This window comes from Mytilus californianus, unplaced genomic scaffold (assembly GCF_021869535.1).
Source record: "Mytilus californianus isolate M0D057914Y unplaced genomic scaffold, xbMytCali1.0.p SCAF_57, whole genome shotgun sequence".
In the NCBI taxonomy this organism is placed as follows: domain Eukaryota; kingdom Metazoa; phylum Mollusca; class Bivalvia; order Mytilida; family Mytilidae; genus Mytilus; species Mytilus californianus.
Genome location: NW_026262709.1, coordinates 943,651 through 967,018, shown reverse-complemented (window position 1 = coordinate 967,018; position 23,368 = coordinate 943,651). Strand labels below are relative to the sequence as shown.

At 31.8% G+C, this 23,368-nt stretch overlaps 1 protein-coding gene across 2 annotated transcripts in view; it reads right to left on the bottom strand.

The window, feature by feature from the left end:
- The window catches only part of LOC127703946 (adenomatous polyposis coli protein-like), an 80,766-nt gene that overhangs the window by 26,918 nt on the left and 30,480 nt on the right, over positions 1 to 23,368 (bottom strand). Inside the window, exons 1-3 of one of the 2 annotated variants that reach the window (XM_052207985.1) lie at positions 17,736 to 18,544; positions 9,090 to 9,279; positions 4,697 to 4,802 (exon numbers count right to left, since the gene is read on the bottom strand). In XM_052207985.1, the coding sequence (XP_052063945.1) occupies positions 4,697 to 4,802; positions 9,090 to 9,279; positions 17,736 to 17,808 (369 nt within the window). In that variant the 5' untranslated portion in view covers positions 17,809 to 18,544. Of the gene's footprint in view, positions 1 to 4,696; positions 4,803 to 9,089; positions 9,280 to 17,735; positions 18,545 to 23,368 lie in introns of those variants that run through there. The other variant, XM_052207983.1, reaches the window with a different exon arrangement.

Genomic DNA, 23,368 nt, shown 5'->3' with positions numbered 1-23,368 from the left:
TTGTACCCATGAAAACCTCCAAAACTGGTATCCCCCAATAATAATGAATCCACAGTTTATGTATATGGAAGACAGACCCTGTTCGTTTACAGTTCTTTTTCATTGTATGAACTAACTGAACATACAATTATACTTAAAACCTATTTCTTTGTGTTGCTGGATTGCTGTCTCAGACATTGTAGGCATGAACCAAAGTTTTTTTTCATCTTTTTATGTTAATGTACAGATACCTGAAAAAAAAACTCATCAAAGACACCAAGCTTGTAATTTTGTAAGCCAGACACACATTTTGTATACATAAGACTCAATAGTGACGTTTGAATCAAAACAGTTGCAATGAGAATCACTTTACAATTGTTCCAAACAACAACTAGGATGAATCTAAATACCAGTTTGAAGTAGTCCAAATGAAGGAGACCAGGAAAACCTCTATTGATTAGTTATCATCCAGTGACAAATATTTCATGTACACTAAGGACCATGGAAACCTGTATATTTGTTAAGAACTATTAACAACAACTGCTCATAACAAGAAAAAGTTTAAATTGATTGATTGTTGAATGCTTAATGTCCAGTGGCAAATATTTCATGCATGTACAGGACAATTAAAAAAAAAAAGTTTAAAGAAAACCTTTACCCATGGATAAGTTTACATTAAATAGTATGTAAAGTAATACCTTACAGTTACATAAATAAATGAATCTTATTTTGCTTTTTATCAAAATAAAAGGGAGACTTGAAAGTCATAAGTAATTCATTCACAAATATTGATCTTCAAAGAAACAAGATATTAGATGTTTATTCAGGAGTCTGTTTCACCAAATATTTTTTTTCTTCAAGCCATTAGATAAACTTTTATCAGTCAAGGCATTTCATCTTAATCTATAGAGGTTTCAGGTTGTGATCAAAGACTTCAAGTTCAACGATTTTATATAAAAAGGGAGGTGGAAGATGCAAAAGGGGGAAATCAAAACTCATTAGTTGAAGAGAGAAAGACAAAAGTAATAAAGTTTGTTCTAACACAGATGGCAGTACAAATTATAGCAAGAATATAAGAAGATCATATCTAAGATCAGAATTGTTCTGAAGGTAAAGTGTTAACTTCATGGCATCCTGAATTCTATATAATCCTTATCACTAATAGTAAAACATAAAAAGATTGGCGGATCTTACATAATATAATGACAAACTCAGATATGCTGATTCTCGACTCTATAATCAACAGCAAAAAATTCCAGATTTGTAAGATTTGTTTGCCTTTTATAGTTGGTAATGCCTTGATATTACCCCTCACTCAGCTGTTTATTGATATTACCCCTCAGCTGTTTATTGATATTACCCCTCAGCTGTTTATTGATATCACCCTTAAGGTGAGTTGTTCTATCAAAGATGAAGGAGTATTGGTATCTAGCAAAGAATTCTGATCAAACTAGTAATAGAGGCCTTCTTAATTGGAGATTTGATGATTTTAAAATAATTTAAAAAATAATTTTCTCTCTTTTTATGTGTTTTCTATACAAATGTGCATCTATTTTCAAAGAATAAATTTAGTAATATTTTAGAAAATAAAAGAGATAAATTTATGCATTATTATTTTGATTTTCAGTTACAGTTCAATGAGCCAAAGTTGTATGCAAAATTTTATGAAAATCTGTGATATAACCCATTTACTGTACCTTAACCTTATTTGTAGTGAGGTGCTATGTTGAAGGCCTCACTGTGAATTTGAAATGAAGAACAGTAATAAAAGACAAGTTCTTTTGCTTTGGGTTTTGTCAAGTGTGAGTAGGGATTTTGTTTCATTTGTTTCAATTACATATATATCTCTTTTCCCAGACTTCCTTCCAGAAGAAAAATTACAGTCACATGGGGGTTTAAAGCTTGCACTCTCTCTCTCTTTCACCTAAATATTTGTTAAACAACTGATAGTTTCAAAACTGCAGAACTAAACCAGCTTTATGAAAACTGAAATTTTACCTCAAGTTCAACCTGTATTTTTCAAATACTCTTTTGACAAAGACTTAAGTTTTTTTTTTAATTTCACATAAAATTACAAATTTTGAAATTACAAGCTATCACATCATAATTGACGATTTTGCACTGAATAGGTCTGGCAATTATTTTTAATTAATTTTGAAAAGATTTATGAAAAATAAACAAATATTAAGGGACAACACCAAAGAGAAAATGATAAAAAAGATAATAAAAGTTCCAATCTTTTATGGCATAATTGGTAAATTAGCTCTTATGTTACCTCCCCCTTCAACATTCCTTCCCCCCTTTAACAATTAAATCTTTAAAATTTCATTACAAGAAACATTTCCACTTTTTAATTTTCTTACTTGCAATTCCTAATCATGCAATACTCAATAAAATGCCACACAATGCAGTTTAATCAAATAAATTGTACACTTCATCTTTAACAATCACCCGATTGTTATATAATAGTATTGATATTTTCTAATACAATTAAACATCCTATTCCAATCAATAAAGCATATTTACATAGCTGTAGTCTGTAAAAAAGCAATTTCCTACGAGTACATAAAACTTTTACTTTTAAAATTCATTTAAATGTTGTAATCTTACAATGATGTAGTAGTGAGGAGAAAAAAAAAAGTTTTTCAATCAAATTTTATTTTTTTATTTATTTTCTCCAGAAATTTTAATAAGAGCATGAGAGAATGAATTTTCTTATTTGGATAAAATAAAAATCAAACCTAATGACACTGACAGAATTAATATTGATTTGTGACTGACATTTAATCATTAAATTGTAACATTCAGTACATAAAGAGCAAATGTAAGTGTCTGAGAAACATTCAAATGTGAGTGTCTGAGAAACATTCAAATGTGAGTGTCTGAGAGACATTCAAATGTAAGTGTCTGAGAAACATTCAAATGTAAGTGTCTGAGAGACATTCAAATGTAAGTGTCTGAGAGACATTCAAATGTAAGTGTCTGAGAGACATTCAAATGTAAGTGTCTGAGAGACATTCAAATGTAAGTGTCTGAGAGACATTCAAATGTAAGTGTCTGAGAGACATTAAAATGTACAGAATGAAATGGAAGTTTGAGGTCGACTCATACTATTGTTGTTTGTTAACAGACAATGGTTCACCAACAAAAATTTAATTAATGACATCAAATTACAGGGGAAAATAGTTCTGTTTCCACCCTTCCTACCAACGATAATTTTCTATGCCTACAGTAACACTTTTAATGAGCATTTTTGGTTAAGCATCGTTATAAATCAAGTTATTTTTGGTTAATAGACATGAAAGTCCAGAACATTTCCCTATATATATATATATATATATTAAGCTTATATTGGAGCCACTATTCAAACAATAGCAATTAGATTTTAATTTTGCCCTTTTTTAAAATTAAAATCTTTACTCTAATATCTGTAACATTGACATCTGATCTCATTTGAATATATAGATTTCACAGTGAATACCAGTATATAGATTTCACAGTACAGCCAAAGAACTGTAATGTTTTTTCTAAAATTCTGTCGTATTTTTAAAGAAATCTATGTTTTACAGTAATTCTACCATAAATATCCATCATAAGAGAAAGTTGTAGTAATCTGAATTCTATAAATCAAATTCCAACCGTATTTCATAGCTGGAAATTTTCTGTAATCAATGGACATAAAATATAAATGACTTTCAGCACAAACTATTGATATGTTCTATGATTTTCTTCACATTCCTGTGCATTACATCATCACCTGTTTCTTCCCAATTGCATAACCAGACTTTTTACCTTTCAGCTATGAATCAGTAATTAAGTTGAACAGAAATTGTACATTTGAAATTGTGCAAGACTGATTTGAAATGACTAACTTTACTGTATGTATGTACGTAAAAAAATATTTTTGCTATCTCAGAAACTGGTAGCAGGCTATAAATAAAGCCTTCTGCTTATTACTAGTTTGGTCATAAACTTTTCATTCAATTATAAACACTATCAATCACAAGAGTGCTCACTCTGAAGAACATCTAATCTGGCCTGCTTTAATGATCAAAATCTAATTTATGTTGAAAGGTTTTTAGGTTTTAGTATAAGCATCACATAAACTTAACAATATCAATGAACAATGTAAATGAAATCAAGGTCAGATGAACCCTGCCAGACAGACATGTACACCTTACAAGTTACAGTTATTTTAGTTGACCTACTGTTTAAAGCAACTGAGAAACAGACCTAACCCTGAAAACTTATTAATGTAGACCAATGAACTGTGAAAAAAGGTCAAAGGTCAGATGAACACTGCCAGACACAGATATGTACACCGTACAATCATTCCATACACCAAATATAGTTGACCTATTGTTTTCACATTTGAGAAAAGGCCAAAACCCTGAGAACTTCACATTGATAAACAACCCTGAAAATGAGGTCAAGGTCATATGAACCCTGACAGACAGGCATGTACACCTTACAAACATTTTGACCAAAAATGCAGTTAACCTACTGCTTGTAGTATCTGAGGAACAGACCTAACCACAAAAATTATTGTTGACCAAAGGAACTTGAAAAGGATAAACCAAAGAACTCCATCATTTCCAAATAATCCTCAACCAATGAGTGATTCTCTAATATTCATGTCACTGATGCATCTTATGTGAATGAAATGTACGTTTAGCCTACTAAATTTAAATCCTGGTAGCATTTAACATAGTATTACCAAATCAGAAGGTAGGGCGTCCACTTTACGTCGAATGTTTTCTAGTTGTTCAAAATACCATTTTCTGTGTCGATCTTCGTCATCTAAATCTCTCAATAAACTGCCTCTGAAAAAGATAGTATTGTCATATAATGAAATAACAAAAAAGCACATGTTGTTGTGCTAAGCATACCATTGTTTAAGATGCACATAGATCCAGGTGAGTGACACAGGCTCTTTAAAGCCTCAAGTTGATTATCGAATTTAAGGAGCAAAAAATGTGGCCTTCCCCTTTGAAAAGAATTTTTCTGTAGTTTCTCAAAAAAGCTGTTTGACATTATCGAATCTAAATGAAAAATAGAGTCTGGCAACCATATATTTTCATCCACTCCTAATCTAAAGTATCAAAAAACAGAAAATACATCTGGAGAAAATTAACCTGAAACAGGACGGATTAACAGAAGGACAAACAGATGGGAAAAATAGAAGGATGGACAGACACTCAGACCAGAAAACATAATGCATCCCCTGGCCTTCTTTACTTAAGTAGACAAGGCATAAAAATATATTTATATTCTAAACTTTTGATATTTCAGAGTAGACCATTTCTGAGTCTATTTAAGTCTAACGATGCTGATCAATAGGACATGAATAACTAGCATTACAATGAGGATAAATTTGTCTGGAAGGAATTACATTTATAGATCATTTATATGCAGTAGTGTCTATATAAAGAAATATTATCAGTCTAGTGGATTGCCTGTTGGACTGATCTGTTTTATTAAGTTATTTTAAGCGGTTTGTAGGATATTAAATTCTGTTTGTATATGTATAACAGTTCTGATACTCTTTTTACAAAAAATCTTGTGATTAGAATTGATTGTGTGCTATACTTATATATGTCCTTGTTGTTAAGTCTGAATTACAAGTATTTTTTTTTTTAGAAAAAGAGCTGCAGACAGTCATGTCCCTTTTCTTAGTTAACATTGATTTTGTTTGGCACTACATTATAACATGGGGTACACTGTCAGGTCATCAATTTCAAAAATGGTTAGCTGGCCAAGTTATGTCTGGGTCTGCAACTTCTGTTCAAGTCTTACACAATATAAACACAACTTCTGTTCAAGTCTTACACAATATAAACACAACTTCTGTTCAAGTCTTACACAATATAAACACAACTTCTGTTCAAGTCTTACACAATATAAACACAACTTCTGTTCAAGTCTTACACAATATAAACACAACTTCTGTTCAAGTCTTACACAATATAAACACAACTTCTGTTCAAGTCTTACACAATATAAACACAACTTCTGTTCAAGTCTTACACAATATAAACACAACTTCTGTTCAAGTCTTACAGAATATAAACACAGTTTCTGTTCTGTAAAGTATATATGTGCATTATAAGAGGGCTGAATTATCAGCAATAAATGGGGAATGTGTCCATGGGACACAGATGGGACACAGATGATGCCCCCGCTTTCTTATAATATTATAAAGGGATATAACTCTAGAACTGTAAAAGTGACACTACCCAAATTTGTACTTGATCTGAGTTTTGTGGTAATGAGCATTGTGTATACGTTTCATAACATTTGGTTGAGGCAAACTAAAGTAAGAGAACTGAAACGAAAAATTCAGGCTGAATTTTTCCATTTGTAGAGGGGCATAACTCTGGAACAGCAAAAGTGACACCACCAAAATTCAAACTTGATCTGTGTTTTGCGGTAATTAGCATTGTGTATAAGTTTCATAACATTTGGTTGAGGCAAACTAAAGTAAGAGAATGGAAACGAAAAATTCAGCAATTTTTCCATTTGTAGAAGGGCATAACTCTAGAACAGCAAAAGTGACACCACCAAAATTCAAACTTGATCTGTGTTTTGTGGTTATAAGCATTGTGTATAATAATATTTGGTTGAAGCAAACTAAAGTTAAAGAACAGAAATGAAAAATTCAGCAATTTTTCCATTTGTAAAGGGGCATAACTCTAGAACAGTTCAAGTGATGCCACCAAAATTCAAACTTGATCTGTGTTTTGTGGTAATAAGTATTGTATATAAGTTTCATAACATTTGGTTGAGGCAAACTAAAGTTAGAGAACGGAAACCGATTTTGGGATGTATGTTCGCTACAGCGGGGGCATAATAAAACCATAAGTCTATTGTCATGAGATTTATATCCTTTAGTCTTACGGTATGGATTTTGCTCATTGCTGAAGGCTGTAGGGAGATCTATAGCTGCTAACATCTACATCATTTGGACTCTAGTGGATAGTTGTCTCATTGGTAACTATACCACATTCGATGTGTAATGCAAATGTTGTCTTGAGTGTAAAAATAATAATTTTTTTTCTTCTATTTTTACAGTCTTTCGTTTACTTTAGGACATGTGTTATTCACATGTTGATTTAAGTGTAAACACTTTTGTCTTTTCAAATTTGACATCTGCCTTAAAGCTAAAATAGTTCTAACAATTTATCACCTGTGTTCCTAAGTAGCTACACATCTGGTTCCTACCTGTATTAAAAGTAAATAGTTCCAAACTAATTTTCAAAAGACTACTTACTTCCATGTTAACAAGGGAAGTAATTGCTTTCTGATCTGTTCAAGATCAATTAAGTAATAATGCTGAAGTTTAAGAGATTCTATTTTGAGGAAGGAAGCGAAAAAAACAAGTTTTCCACCTGTGTTTTATGTTAAAACAATTGATATTTTACTTTTTTCCATCTGTCTGACAAGTTTCTGGGGAAATTTCCAAAACTATTATCTAACTAATAGATGGTTTGTATTTCTCAATAGTAAACATCCGAAGATAAAAATAAGCCAAAAAGTTTGCCTTACTTTGATATACTAGTAATGGGTTCATAGGACTTTTAGTGGACTATTAAAGGTTCTAAGTTCATAGGACTTTTAGTGGACTATTACTTACTAAACAAGGGTTCAGGGTTTATAGGATTTTTATTTAGTGGACTAATTGTTACTAATCAAGGGTTCTGGGTTCATAGGACTTTTAGTGGACTAAAAGTTACTAATTAAGGGTTCTGAGTTCATAGCACTTTTAGTTGACTAATAGTTACTAATCAAAGGTTCTCACTTCATAGCACTTTTAGTGGATTAATAGTTACTATTCAAGGCTACTACATTTGCCATGATTTATCCTGTTAAGTTTTTTATAAATTTTCAGCTGTTGAATTTTGTATAAAAGATTTAGCCAACAAAAAGGGTTGTTTTTAGACCTTAAATATTTTTGGCTATGATTAGACATGATATGTGTATTACGGTTAGGAAACTCCCCCATCATAATTGGCAGTACCTACTTTTGAGTTCCATTCCAACTTGATGAAAGTAAATCCTGGAAATGCATTGAACTGCAAAAACAGTGTATTTACTTCCTCTTATACAATTTTGCATTGCCTTATTGGGTCAGATCAGAAATATAGTTAAAAGAATTGTTTCCTAATACAATCTGGATTGTTCTTTTCATTTCTAATTAGACAAATCTTTCTATTTACAAAGACCCTAACCCTGGGGCCTAGGTTGGCTGGCAGCCACAGGCCTGCATTTATTATTTTTAAACTTATATGCATGGAATGCACTTCCTATGTAGAAAACAATATTTTCCTCAAGTGTAGAAAATTACTCTGAGAAAGGCCCTATGGCAGAAAAAAACAAATTATATAAAATATGGATGTCACATTAATATATGCATGTCTGCCAAGAGAAAATTGGCCACCTGCCAGGTTATAGATGCATCTGTTGTAATGAAAACACTATAAAAACATTTGTATGGAAAACATCTGTTTGTATATCTATCTTATATTGAGCATAGAGTAAACGTTGTTTATGATACTATGTTAAAATATCCTATTATATGGGACAAGTCACCATGTCTCAAAACAGTTACTAAACTTGCATGCTGTGAATGAGTTGATTCATCCTGTTGAAGAAAATATGATGGCCAAATGTTACTTTTCATTATGTAATTCCTGTAGAGTGAGCATTAGGACAACATTGAATGACATTCCCCTTATTGACCTTTCACCCAGTTTCACCATTGGTTCTGACCCTGACCTTTCATTGTGTTATTCCTGTAGTGTGAGTATTAGGACAAAACCATATGGCATTCCCCTTAATGACCTTTAACCCAGTTTCACCATTGGTTCTGACCCTGACCTTTCATTGTGTTATACCTGTAGCGCTAATATTGAAATATTTGTGGGTGATTATCTCAACATTGACCTTTCACTCCAATCCACCTTTATCTTTTTAAGGTAATTCCTGGAAAGCTAGAAGCAGGACATTCCCTTTGATGACCTTTCACCCTGTATCCCCATAGGTGATGACCTTTACCTTTCATTCATAATTGCTGAAACGATAAAACTAAGATATCATTGGATAACCTTTACCTTTCATTATGTAATTCCTGCAATGCTAGCATTAATATATCATTGGTCGACATTCCTTTTACAGTTTGTTTGGTCTCGTTTTGTCTCGGTTCCTCATTAGATTTTTGTTGTTCATTTTTTTCTGCCATCTTTGACTGTTGTTGCTTGAAGGCAGAAAATGTAAGATTGTCATTGGGTGAAACATCCTCCTCTGAAAAGATATAGAAAAAAACTTTTATTATAATTTTTTTTTTATGTCTTACTCTTGTATATTATGGGATCATGTCTCATTACTCATTAGAATTAAAGTCATCTCGAAAAGTCAAATCCTAAATTGACCCTCACACTTGCGTTAGATAACTTGTTCATATTTTATATAGATCTTTGAAGTAGGGATGATGAAGAGCATTTGGACATCTTCACTCTGATCTGTAGGAAACGGCAGAGCTGTTGGTTTTGAGACTACCTTTATCTAGCTACTTGTCTTAATACATTTTTAGTGTTTCCTATGTCATGAGAATAATGAACTAATTAGATCTGTCTTGAATATTGACCAATAAAAAAACAAACAAAAAAATATAACAATATTGGCAATTCGCATTACATTTTCATATTTATGTTTTCATATATGGTAAAGAGAATACCAGACAGACAAATTGAACAAATGTCTCACTAGAATCATTTTCCTTAATAGAAAAAAAACAAAAAGAAATAAACAAACCTGATGTAAGGCTTCTATGCTGTATGCATATTGGCACTTAACTTGTTGATGTTGGGAAATTATTAGTGTATTATGTCTTGTGATACAATCATCATTGATTTTGTCTGGACTTTACCCATCAATTCCATAGATTGACTGGGGTCCATCTTACAGACAGAAATTGGACAAAATTATTCAAAACATTCATTTTTATTTTCAGAATGTTTACTGGAATTTCTATTGTTTCCGAAACCCATTTTTAACTACTTCCAATAAGCAAAAAAACATTCTGAATAAAGATAGTGATATGTAGAACTGAAAATTTCCCTTCAGCAGCCCTTATCAATTATAGGACTTATTGCAACAACAGATATAAGCCTATAACCATTTCTTTAGGGACATCCTGGTTATTGAGAATTTCCAGACTGATTTCATTGTAATCTATAGGTAAATTGATACTGACAACAGTATATACTGATATAAAGTCTCTTGTGTAAACCTAGACAACAGAATGTTATATATGCTTTCAGCAGGTACAAAATGTAGCTCTTTATTCTATTTTGTAATTAGGCTGTTGGGAATGACAAAACAATGCTAAGATGACACAGTAACAATGAGAAACTTCAACCTAGCAGAATACCAGGGGTGTCAGAGCAAAGCTTGTAATGTTTTTTTTTTAGTTTTTTCTGAAAAAATTTGGTCTGAGGATTTGTAAACAAACAATTTAAAAAGAATCAACAAACACCAATAAGTCTGAAATATTTTCATGAAGGCAACTTAACCTTCATCATGTTTATAGTTTGCCTAATTTATGAAATAAACTGTTGACACAGAGATATGTTTTGCCTGTATGTAATTTTGAAAGTAAAATATCTATACTTTAACATGTAAACTATGAAAAATAGTCAAAGTCAATGAACCATGATTGAAGGTACAGGACATACCAAATATCATTGATTTACCATTAGTGGTTCCCCTTTAACTGATCTTATCACAAAATTTAACAACATGTTGACAATGCCAAAGCCATCCAAAAAGAGCATGTCTATGTCTCGCCTTCCCAACTTAAAAATAAAATGCTTCGCTGGGGCGCAGCTTGATACGACTGCAGAGGTCGAACCCTGAACAGTTGGGGCAAGTATGGACACAACATTCAAGCTTGATACAGCTCTGAATTTGGATTGTTATTAAATATTTGACACAGCATAGGTTTCTGACACAGAAAGAATGTGGTCTAAGAACTTGAAATTTTTTTAATTTACCTATTATGGTCCAATGTCCAAAATCAAAATACATGGTTAGATTCAGCATATCAAAGAACCCCATATATTCAATTTTTGTTAAAATCAAACAAAGTTTAATTTTGGACCCCAACTTGGACAAACTTGAAAACTGGGCCCATAATCAAAAATCTAAACACATGTTTAGATTCAGCATATCAAAAAACCCCAAGAATTCAATTTTTGCTAAAATCAAACTAAGTTTAATTTTGGACCCTTTGGACCTTAATGTAGACCAATTTAAAAAACGGGACTTAAAATTAAAAATCTAAATACACGGTTAGATTTGGAATATCAAAGAACCCCAATAATTCAATTTTTAATGAAATCAAACAAAGTTTAATTTTGGACCCTTTTGACCTCAATATGAAGCAATTTGATAGCGGGGCCCACAAATAAAAAATCTAAATTCATGGTTAGATTCAGCATATCAAAGAACCCCATATATTCAATTTTTGTTGAAATCAAAAAAAGTTTAATTTTGGACCCCAACTTGGACCAACTTGAAAACTGGGCCCATAATCAAAAATCTAAACACATGTTTAGATTCAGCATATCAAAGAACCCCAAGAATTCAATTTTTGTTAAAATCAAACTAAGTTTCATTTTGGACCCTTTGGACCTCAATGAAGACCAATTTAAAAAACGGGACCCAAATTAAAAATACGGTTAGATTTGGCATATCAAAGAACCCCAATAATTCAATTTTCGATGAAATCAAACAAAGTTTAATTTTGGACCCTTTTGACCTCAATATGAACCAATTTGATAGCGGGGCCTACAAATAAAAAATCTAAATACATGGTTAGATTCAGCATATCAAAGAACCTCATATATTCAATTTTTGTTGAAATCAAACAAAGTTTAATTTTGGACCCCAATTTGGACCAACTTGAAAACTGGGCCCATAATCAAAAATCTAAATACATGTTTAGATTCAGCATATCAAAGAACCCATACATTCAATTTTTGTTGAAATCAAACAAAGTTTAAATACTGGACCCTATCTTGGACCAACTTGAAAACTGGGCCCATAATCAAAAATCTAAACACATGTTTAGATTCAGCAAATCAAAGAACCCCAAGAATTCAATTTTTGTCAAAATCAAACTAAGTTTAATTTTGGACCCTTTGGACCTCAATGTAGACCAATTTAAAAAACAGGACCCAAAATTAAAAACCTAAATACACGGTTAGACTTGGAATATCAAAGAACCCCAATAATTCAATTTTAGATGAAATCAAACAAAGTTTAATTTTGGACCCTTTTGACCTCAATATGAACTAATTAGATAACGGGGTCCACAAATAAAAAATCTAAATACATGGTTAGATTCAGCATATCAAAGAACCCCATATATTCAATTTTTGTTGAAATCAAACAAAGTTTAATTTTGGACCCCAATTTGGACCAACTTGAAAACTGGGCCAAAAATCAAAAAAACTAAATACATGTTTAGATTCAGCATATCAAAGAACCTCATATATTCAATTTTTGCTAAAATCAAACAAAGTTTAATTTTGGACCCTTTGGACATTAATGTAGACCAATTTGAAAACTGGACCCAAAATTAAAAATCTAAATACACTGTTAGATTCGGCATAACAAATAAATAAATGTGATCAAAGATTTTACAAATCTAATGCGCCATACTGTGCAATTAAAGATTACTTCTTGAAATTTTTCAATATTTGAAATTTGAAAAAAAAATAATATTTGAAGAATAATTCTTTTTAATTTCTGAAATCTGAAATCTGAAATGAGAAAAAATTGGCCCCCCACAATTTCTTTTTATCCCCCCCCCCTTTTTCCCCCAAAAAAATTCTTTCCCTCAAGATATGGTCATAATCTCAATTCAAATTTCCAATGGAGTTGGCAACCATAATTACCCATTTAAATTTACCATAGTGCTAACTTAATCTATTTTATAATAGAATTAATAAAAATATAGTGTCAAATCTTTCATATGGATTTTTTTGTAAAAAAAAAAGATGAAAACATTTGCAGATATTTTTACTGGTCTTCCTTTATAAATATGCATTTCTTTAAACATAGTAAGGGAAGTAACCAAAATGTTGTATTTGGATTACCTCCCTTACACTGTTTTAGATTATCTTTATTGTTCATTAACCATTACTTTATACATAATTTAAAAGCAGTGTAAGGGAGATAATTTCAATGATGTATTTGATTTATCTCCCTTACACTGCTTTAAATTATGTTTTGTACTAAAGTATTTGTCCATTAACCAGGACAACCTTGTTTTCCCCCCTTTTTTGCCCCTAATTCCTAAACGGTTTGAGCCATAACCCCCCAAAGCAAATCCTAACCATCCCTTTGTGGTATGGAAACTTGTAGTATAATTTCAGAGAGATCCATACACCGTTCCACAGTTATTGTCTGGAAACTAGAAAATGCTCATTTTTGGCCACTTTTTGGCCCCTCATTCCTTAACTGTTGGTACCATAACCCCCAAAATCAATCCCAACCTTCCTTTTGTGGTATTTAACCTTATGGTCAAATTTCAAAAAGATCCATTCACTTAAACTAAAGTTAGAGTGCGAAAACCAATATGTATTCGGACGACGACGACGACGCCAACGTCATACCAATATACGACCACAAAATTTTTTTGCGGTCGTATAACAATAAGATCAGAGGATCCATTCTGTAAACTATAAATTTCAATAACTCTCTCCAAAGAAAATAAACAAAATCAACTAACACCAATAAGTCTCAAATGTTTTCATAAAGACAGCTTCCAACCTTTATAACTTACACGATTTAATTTTATGGAAAAATAAAAAGACCTAAGAATATTATTAGAACTATAAACAATCATTATCACAATTTTAACCAACAAGAAATAATTCTGAGCAGTATCTTATTTTATGTCAAAACAAATACTGCTGGTATCAGCATGTAATTGCCAAGACATAAATGTCTTATCTTGGATGTCTAGAAACAATTTTCCCTCTCTGGCCATATATCATATATCACTCTCCTTTCATCAACTTGCGATATTAACTTCCGATATTTCATCTCTTGTATTTCACTGATAACATTGTTATGTAACAACTTTTTATATCAATGGCCACATAAAAGATATCGATTTTGTGTCGGTTCCACCTCAAATATTTCATTTTGTTGGTTAATTGCTTCCGTTAATTAATAAAAGATTTATCAAAGCATGTTTCGAAAACTTGACTGAATTCCGTTTAATTTTTAATGGTTTCTTGCATTCATTTAAATTGACAATCGGTTGCTGCACCATGCATCATGGATAGAAATCAAAATTTGCAAGTGGTAATGCATCTGTCATGGTGTGTTATTTGTGTTAGTGTTATTTTGGATAAAAAATATGTTTTATCTTTTAGAAAGAAAATTTTAAGTTTGTATTTTGTAAAATTTTTAATTAATTTGTTTAATTAATTTTACCTATGTAGTGGCATTAGTACTTGAAATGTCACAGTTTGCTCAAAGCACTTGTTTGATTTGAAATATTAATTGTAATTAGCATATGTCACTTTAAGTTTAAGATTTTATCAAAACATTATAGGATTAGGCTTTGTTAATTAAAGTCTATTTTTGCTGATGAGAGTAATATTAACATGTCGAGGCATATTTATTTATTTTTGGATTTAGTATAAATAGCGTTGTGAAATTTTGTAAAAGCAGTCAGTGTTTCGGAAGCGTAACCTCTCACTACTCACGTCATGATACTGGACCTATAAGACTGTCTACCAGTCTACCAGTTGACGGTGTAGTGTTGAGACAAAATTTATCTCTGACTCATAATTTAACTTTGAAAAATACTTTTGGGAATCTTTTATTTTTGAGACTTTTACATTTGATTTTGAGATTAAGTTCATTTTATGATTTAGTAGTTTTGGCATTTATTTTACATTTTACATTGTAAGGAGAAATAGTTTTACTTTGGAGTTGATATTTAGATTTGATACTTTGTACTTTAATTAGATTATTATTATTTGGCATTGTTTACTGATTGATTTGTTATCATCATTCATCAAAATTGTTATCGTTAATGAAATTATGAAAACCTTCCTTGCGTTTTAGCTATGCCTATCAGAACATTAAGTCTAGTGATAGACTGACCCCCTGTCCCTTGGTTCCAGCACATACGAGTTAGCTCCCCCTTATCTAACAGTGCTCTGGAGTGGACCTTGGTGACACATCCAATTTTTTGGTGGTCCAGTACTGTATATATGATGAAGAAAAATATGGAAAAATAGTTGCCCAGCTCAAATTTTAGAGGCCATGAGCTTTCGAGATACTACACAATTTCATCACTGTGTATGCATATATGCATTAAGCCATAGAAAACTATTTAGTACTTACAAAACTAGCTTATTCACAACTAACAATTGGTTTTTTGCGCCAGGTATGCAGACATAGACAAGAACAACAAGGTCAAAAATCAGAAGGAACAGAAAGTAGGAAAGGCCTGATACCCTGTATCTAACCAGCAGTAAATGTATATATTGTATGGTTCCCTCAAGTGACCAAGGGAGATAACTCAAACCCAAATTTCCTCAATGAAATCTGTATAGTTTCCTGGAACCCTGCATAATTTTATTATTTATGGCTATTATGAATTAAGCATTTTTTCAAAGTTTGTCAATTTTAGTGTCCATGTGTTAATTCTTTTACATTCCTGAATGTGATTCTCTTAAAATATCAACCCCCCTAGGCCTCTACAAAAGGGATGAGTTTATTCCCTAGCTGGGTCAAATTAAAGACTTGCAAAATGGTACACTAAAGCACACAGCATTAAAGACTGTCTGTCAGAGTAAGAATAATATGATATAAACATGTTCTAATCCAGATATGCATGTGATATTTGCCCCTGGACTTTGAACCCCAATCCATCATCATCGTCATCAAAATCTATAAATATCCATAAAAAAAAAAACGATGTAAAAATCAACACATGCTTGTCAATTAAATCCAGCTTGTGTTTTTATTCTTTGATATCACTAATGTATTATACCTGATGAACCTGGTTATGTTATCTGATTTAATGAACTACGATAGAAGTCTACTGTTCACAGGACTACCTGAAATATTACATAATCTACAAGGCTGATTGTTAATACAACACAAACTGGAGTCCATTGATTCTGGTATGTAAAGATCGTTCTAAACCGCCAGGATTCTTGGCAAATAATGGTGTAGTAGACAGAACCACATCTGTTGTTCTAATAGCTCAATACAATTTAGAAAATTATAAACTTGAAATTGAATGAACTTACTAAGCCCCTCCCCCCTTTTTCTTAGTTAGATTCCTATTTTAACCAGTAACAACTAAATTAAATGGAAACCTGTCCAACAACAGATCTTTAGCAATTAATGACTAACAGTAATGATGACAAAAAAGGCACATATTAAAAGAAGCAATGAAACAAAAGTAGTTCATAGTGACCCAGTGTTGTTGAACAGCATTATATGTACAATAGACGAGTGTATTTGTGTAAGCCCAAAATAAATAAAAAACATCTCTGGTAAGGATTTCTGCACCGTCAATATTTTTTTTAATATGTCTCAAAATGCATAACTTAAAAATTTCAATGGTACTTTTGATAGTCAATCATGACAAAATTGCAGGTGTCCTTTATACCCAAGGTGAAAAATAGCTAAATAAATAGGAATTCCTATCTTCCTACACTATTTTTCTTAAGGAGAAAACCCTTAACAAAAACACTATCAAATATTTCACAATATGAAAAGAACACTCTAGCAATAAAATATTAGATATAATAGAAAAATGGACCTTAAAGTCAAATTTAACAGGTCACTTTTACATTTAATGAAATGTAGGTCACAGTGATCATAATACTGATAGCAGCCATGTTCAACTTATTATGTAAGAGAACCATAGTAATCTGTTGATTTTTTTTTTATATTACCAACAAATATACAAACACACACACACACAAATAGGAATAAACAGACATTTAGATAGCCAAGGTTACATTTATTTTTACCCATTGCAATAGAGAAAACATAATCTACATTTTCTTAGATTTTTAAGAAAAAACAAAAGGATGTATAAAACAATATTTTTTCCACTTCAGCAATCAAGCAAGCATAATTTACTCACTGGTCAGTCTTGTGTGATCTTGACTGTGGCATTGCCATGATTACAGATCAATCGATAATGTGATTTTTTTTCTTCAGTTCTAATAAATTTTACAATCATTGCTCAAATTTTTCATCAAACTGACTTGTTAATATATCATTAGAGTAATGTATTGTTGAGGATACCACATTAATTTTTCAATGATCTTTGTGTCAACTAGGGGCATTTCAAGCATGAGTGAAAGTGGAAAAATTCAGGTCAATACAGTGAAATCTGTCTACAACGAACCTGACATTTAAAGGGGAAACCTGTGAAAACTGCTTTTATTTCTAGAAAACCTAACACCTGTATGTTCAGAAAAATATTTTCAAACCAAAAGGGGATCGGTATTCACAAATTTCAAATATGAATATTTTCAAGGGTAAGATTACCAGGGGCCTAGTATCCCAGGCTACTTAATTTTTAGCTGGGCCACTAAATTTTAGCTAAAATGTTGTTTGCTTGTGTTAATCTTTCGTATGATGACAGGTTGGGTCCCTTCGACTCCCTTGATGGAAAATGTTTTTCCCAGATCTTTTATACTAACCTTCATCATCATCCCCAATTATAATGTCTTCTTCGTTAATTTCCTCTAATGATAAGTAAAAATCATCGGACATGTCAATATCTACTGTGTCTAATATCTTTCATGTAAATTCCTTTTGAAAAATAGAATTTAGCACACACAATAGAAACTATCACATCCAAGTTTTAACCTGGCCTTATTTTTTTCATTTTTCTATCACTTCCAATTGAATTTGTTCTCAAAATTCCTTTTTTCTTGTAATTAAGAATAAAATACCATAGATCTAAGATAAGCATGTGTTTCCATAAAATACTAGATGACAATTAACTAGAACTACAAAAGCAATAAATCTCCAGTTATCTTGAAGCTTGTGTTAACACAGAAGGCACATATGATTTCTTTTAACAATAAACATCAAATTTATCTTGAAATATCAGCGAAATATTATCCACATTTGCCTTTTTTTTTCTAACTTCCTGTGAGAAAAACAAAACTAGACATCTACAGAATTTCCAACATCCAGTGTGTGAAAAAAATATCCAAACTCCATTAGATTTTAGTTAAAGCATCTGGCACCAAACAAAATCACAAACATTTTCCAATAATAACTTCATCATCTATATTTCTAGTGTAGTGAAAGTAAAAGCGTGTTTGATCTGAGCATCTAAATTGGTGAGATTTTGTGAGATATGACATATGAAACACACACACCCACTCAAAGACATATGGTTTATCCCACATCAAAGTTCAGACTATTCCATTATTATAACAAAGGTGAGGGTAATCAATATCTGCTTCTGAGTCAAAGACTTACACAGTCAATGATGTAATTAACAAGCCCTTTCATCTTTAAAACCAATACACAATTTCCCCACTGTTCCAATCAGACAAAAAATCAATGGATCTCAATGTAAATAAACAAATGATTCATCTCTAAGAGTACAAGGATTGTAATGAAATATGTGCCAAATCTTCATTCAAAATCAGTAAATGGGTAAATCCCTCTTGAACATCTTCAAAATATTTCTCTGTTCATTGAAATATTTATATTGTAATGCCTACGGCTAGACAGAATTTAATTTCACTGTAATTGGTAATAAATCCAAAAGGTCAAATCTATTGAAGCTGTATATAATGATGACAAATATTTTCCGGATAATTCATTAATGTTTGGCAAAAATGCCTTTACCTAATCCCTGCATTGTACGCTAGCCATATCATCCCTATTCAACAAAAAAATGGCTAATCTTTAACATAGTACAATGTCTCCTACCGTTAACATCATCATTTGTTATAAAACTCACTAAATGACTTCGAAAAATCAATTTAAATCCTCAAAATTATGTGAAACATACTGGTACTATCTCTTTCATGTTAACGACCAATTATCCTTAATTTATATGCACACTTAACCTACAGCAGTTTAAATAGGGATAATAAAAACGTAAGGTTTGTTATTTCATCAGATGAACATCCCAGTCAAAATAAAGTCAACCAAAAGGTATGCACATGTATTGTTCAAAACTTAATATCCTGTAATTTAATATCAAATATAAATCACATATACGGATCAAGAAAACACATTTGCCCAGCAGTCTTTTATAACAAGAACATGACTATTATAATTTGCATAACTGATGTGTATTGCTAATGCACATGCTATAATCTACAGAACGTCAATACTCGGTCTCTGGTGGAGAGTTGTCTCATCGGCAATCATACCACCACTTCTTATTTTTATATTGGATTAATTTTGTTCTCTTTTACTTAAAATAAATGCAGTATCCTTTTTATGCAAATAAAAGAGTTCATTTTCATTTAAAACACAAAATTTTCTTAATTTGAATCTTAATGTAAATCTCAGTATTGATATTTCAATTGATTTAAAAAATTTCTATAATAATCTCTTCCGCTGATGAATTATTTTTGTTTGATCATGCTGTAATTTCACATCCTCCGTTCTAATGTCTTTGATTTTAAGAAATAAATGCAGTTGAATCTGTTCATTCTTTGTGAATTAAATTGTGTTGAATTCTATAATTACATTAAGCAAAGATTAAATCAATAATATTGTTATGGTATTTCCATTTCTTTTAATATAAATTAAGCATACTAAGTGACAAAAGTAATACCTTATCACAACCAAGATTGCTAATAATTAATATTCCCACCCATGTAAAGGGGGGATTGGTATGACCCCCTCATAAAAAACATAAAACACTAATAAAGCCACAATGTTTAGGTCAATATTTTGCACTTCTAGGGGCCTGGAGCAGTCCCAAGACCTCACCCTAATTATAGCAGGTATCCCCCAAAATTGATAATAGTATGTTGCCTGAAGTTTAAAAACCTGAATAGCTATAAAAACCGACATACAATTTGCCCATTCTTTTTAATTCATGGGGAGATGACATAAGGGATGACATCAAAAGTTCAATGTAGGATAAAAAACTTAATTCACTTAGCTTTTTCACTGACCCCCCACCCCCCTCTTAACTTAATTTGGGAAAAAATGATTGACCAATATGGATATATGTAAAATCGATTTTGGATAAACAAAACTTGCAGCAATTTTAACCCCCCCCCCCCCCCCCCCCCCACCACCACCACCACCACCCCCAAACTATTGATTTAAGTGTTTTATCCTACATTGATCTTTTGATGTCATCCCTAACAAAACAATAACATTGATTGTTTGATTTTTTTTCATTTGTTCCACTGAATTTTGCAAACTGTACCTGCCAAGCATTTTTTAAGGAACCAAATCTAAGGCTCTACATTTGTCACTGTGTGAAATACAATCAGTTCCCCTACAATGTAATCAAATTCTGATAGTTAGGGATGGTTTTGTCAAAACTGATATGAATTTATATCCAAAGTTCAATTTTCTTTCTTCAACCAAACAAATCAATGACCAATCACACTTCAGACTCTAATTCTATTTATTTATCTCAATATTCTGACAACTCAAGGTTGGCGCCATTTATCAATCACTTTTTATCAGGAAAATTGAACAGATAGAATGCAAGGATTTTTTTCTTATTTCTCAGTAACAACAGTTAAACTCAACAGCTCTCTCCCAGCAATGGTCAATACTTGTGAATCGAGAATAATCTATAGACAAACAAACTGCAGTAGCTGCTGTCTCCATTGCAGATGTTCACAATCCTTGGTAGTTTGGAAAAGTATTCATTTGTTTTTCGTAAATTGTTTTGTTATAAATTCTGAATTGAATTGTTTCATATTTTTCTTGTCAGGGCCTTTAATAGCTGACTATACGGTATGGGTTTTCTTTCGTGAAATTGGGATCAAAACTCTAATTTGGCATTAAAATTAGAAAGATCATATATATCATAGGGAACATGTGTACTAAGTTTCAAGTTGATTGGACTTCAACTTCATCAAAAACTACCTTGACCAAAAACTTTAACCTGAAGCAGGGGACTGACGGACGAATGGACATACAGATGCACAGACCAGAAAACATAATGTCCCTCCTACTATCGTAGGTGGGGCATAAAAAAATGTTAATCTACCCAATGTTTCCCTGCCTAAAGAGGCAGGAAACAAGTATATATTTTATATGGCCTCAGCATACCCATAAAAAGAAAACAGAGATCGGTAGGATTTCAGTCTTACAACAGCCATCAAAACTAATATAAACAAAAGAATATGTGGGATTCTGTACACTAATTTATTTTTGTTGATGTATGATTTCATACAAGGGAAGATGGAAATAGTCTTCATGTTTTTTATTCCTCTTTATTTTTCTACTCATAAAAGAGCCAAAAATGAGTTTCTATACACGATATGTCAATGAGACAGCAACCAAGCAGCAATTAAAACTAGACATCTTCGTACTATGAACATCAAAATTATTTATTTTGTAAAAATATTTCCTTTCTCCATTTGAACTGTACACGTATACCTAAAAACAAAATTATTTTCATTTACCTGTGTTTAAAGTAATTGCAAATGGCTGATATTATTGTTCAAGCATATTGTTTTTCTTAAATTGTTTAACATTTCACAGTGGTATAACATGTTACTTTACTGTAAATGCAGTAATTATTGCGTGCATTTATTATTTCGATTTTGTCATTTTAGACTTAAATGCGATTTTAATTTTTGGGATATTGAGAAAAATCCTGTTTAATTCATATACAAAATTTCAAAATGCGAGTTTAAATGATTGCGATTATAACCTTGTCGCATTTTTTTGCAATAATTTCTGAATTTACAGTAATTATTCTTCCCTTAGTTTATTTATTTTGTATTTGCATTGTATCATATATCAAATTTATTTGTTCAGTGTATGTTCACTGGTGTTAATATGTCTTTTGATTGAGTTAAGCCATTTCAATTGATATTTTATAGTGTGTCTTTCTATGTTGTGATGTTACACTAATGTTTCAGATAAGGGTGAAGGTTTGGTACCATTAAAACGTTTAAACCCACTGCAATTGTTTGCACCTGTCCTAAGTCAGGAATCTGATGTTCAGTAGTTGTCGTTTGTTGATGTGGTTCATAAGCGTTTCTCGTTTTTTATATAGATTAGACCGTTGGTTTTCCCGTTCGAATGGTTTAACACTAGTAATTTTTGGGGCCTTTTATAGCTTGCTGTTCGGTGTGAGCCAAGGCTCCGTGTTGAAGACCGTACTTTGACCTATAATGGTTTACTTTTATAAATTTTTACTTGGATGGAGAGTTGTCTCATTGGCACTCATACCACATCTTCTTATATCTAATCATTGAGATGGGAGCCATCTCTGTGGGCCCAGCTGACCTTGAACTTTGACCTAGGAAGTTGTACAAACATTATGATATACCCTCTGGTGTTGGTTAATATACATGTCAAGTGTAAAGTATGAAATTATAAAGCTTCTCTAGATATAGAGCTGACACAATTTGTTACGGACGGACAGACTGATCACTATAGGGCGACCCGCCACTAGGCAGGCCCTAATTAAAAGATATTTAGATATCAACAGCAATAGACATGATCTATACATTTAACCTTTAAATCTCCGTGGGTCAGCATTTCTTTGTTATTAATATGGTTTAGTACTGGACACATGAATTGGCAATATAATACAGGACACATGCACATATGTTACTGCTTTACCAAGAAAAATCTCTGTGGACATCATAATCTAAGTGTAAAAATCTTTTGCAAGTCCTTTAATTGTAAATATGCTACCTGACCTGATGTTGTTACTTCTTTCCACATAAACTGAAGCAATCATGATCAATATCTATCGATATTTTCAATGGAAACATCAATGACACTCAAGAAAAAAAGCCTAGAGCAGATTAATAGTAAATACCACAATAAATAACCACAAAATATTGTCATATGATAATGTTATAACCCTGGTAGGAAATAAGACAGTCAGATACCATGAGTTATGGTGATTATGATGAAACAATCAACAGTTAATAATTAACCCCAGACTTAGTGAGGTCATACTAAGCCAAGGATAATAGGGTTTCTCTTGAACCAAAATATCAACCCTGTCAGGGACAAATGTCTGGACAGATGTCTGGACAGATTCTGTATTGTTCTTGACAAAAAATGAAGTACAAGCAAGGGCGGCACTTGTGGGATACCTCCATTAAATAGTTTTCATGTTACAAAATGACCTTATTGGATT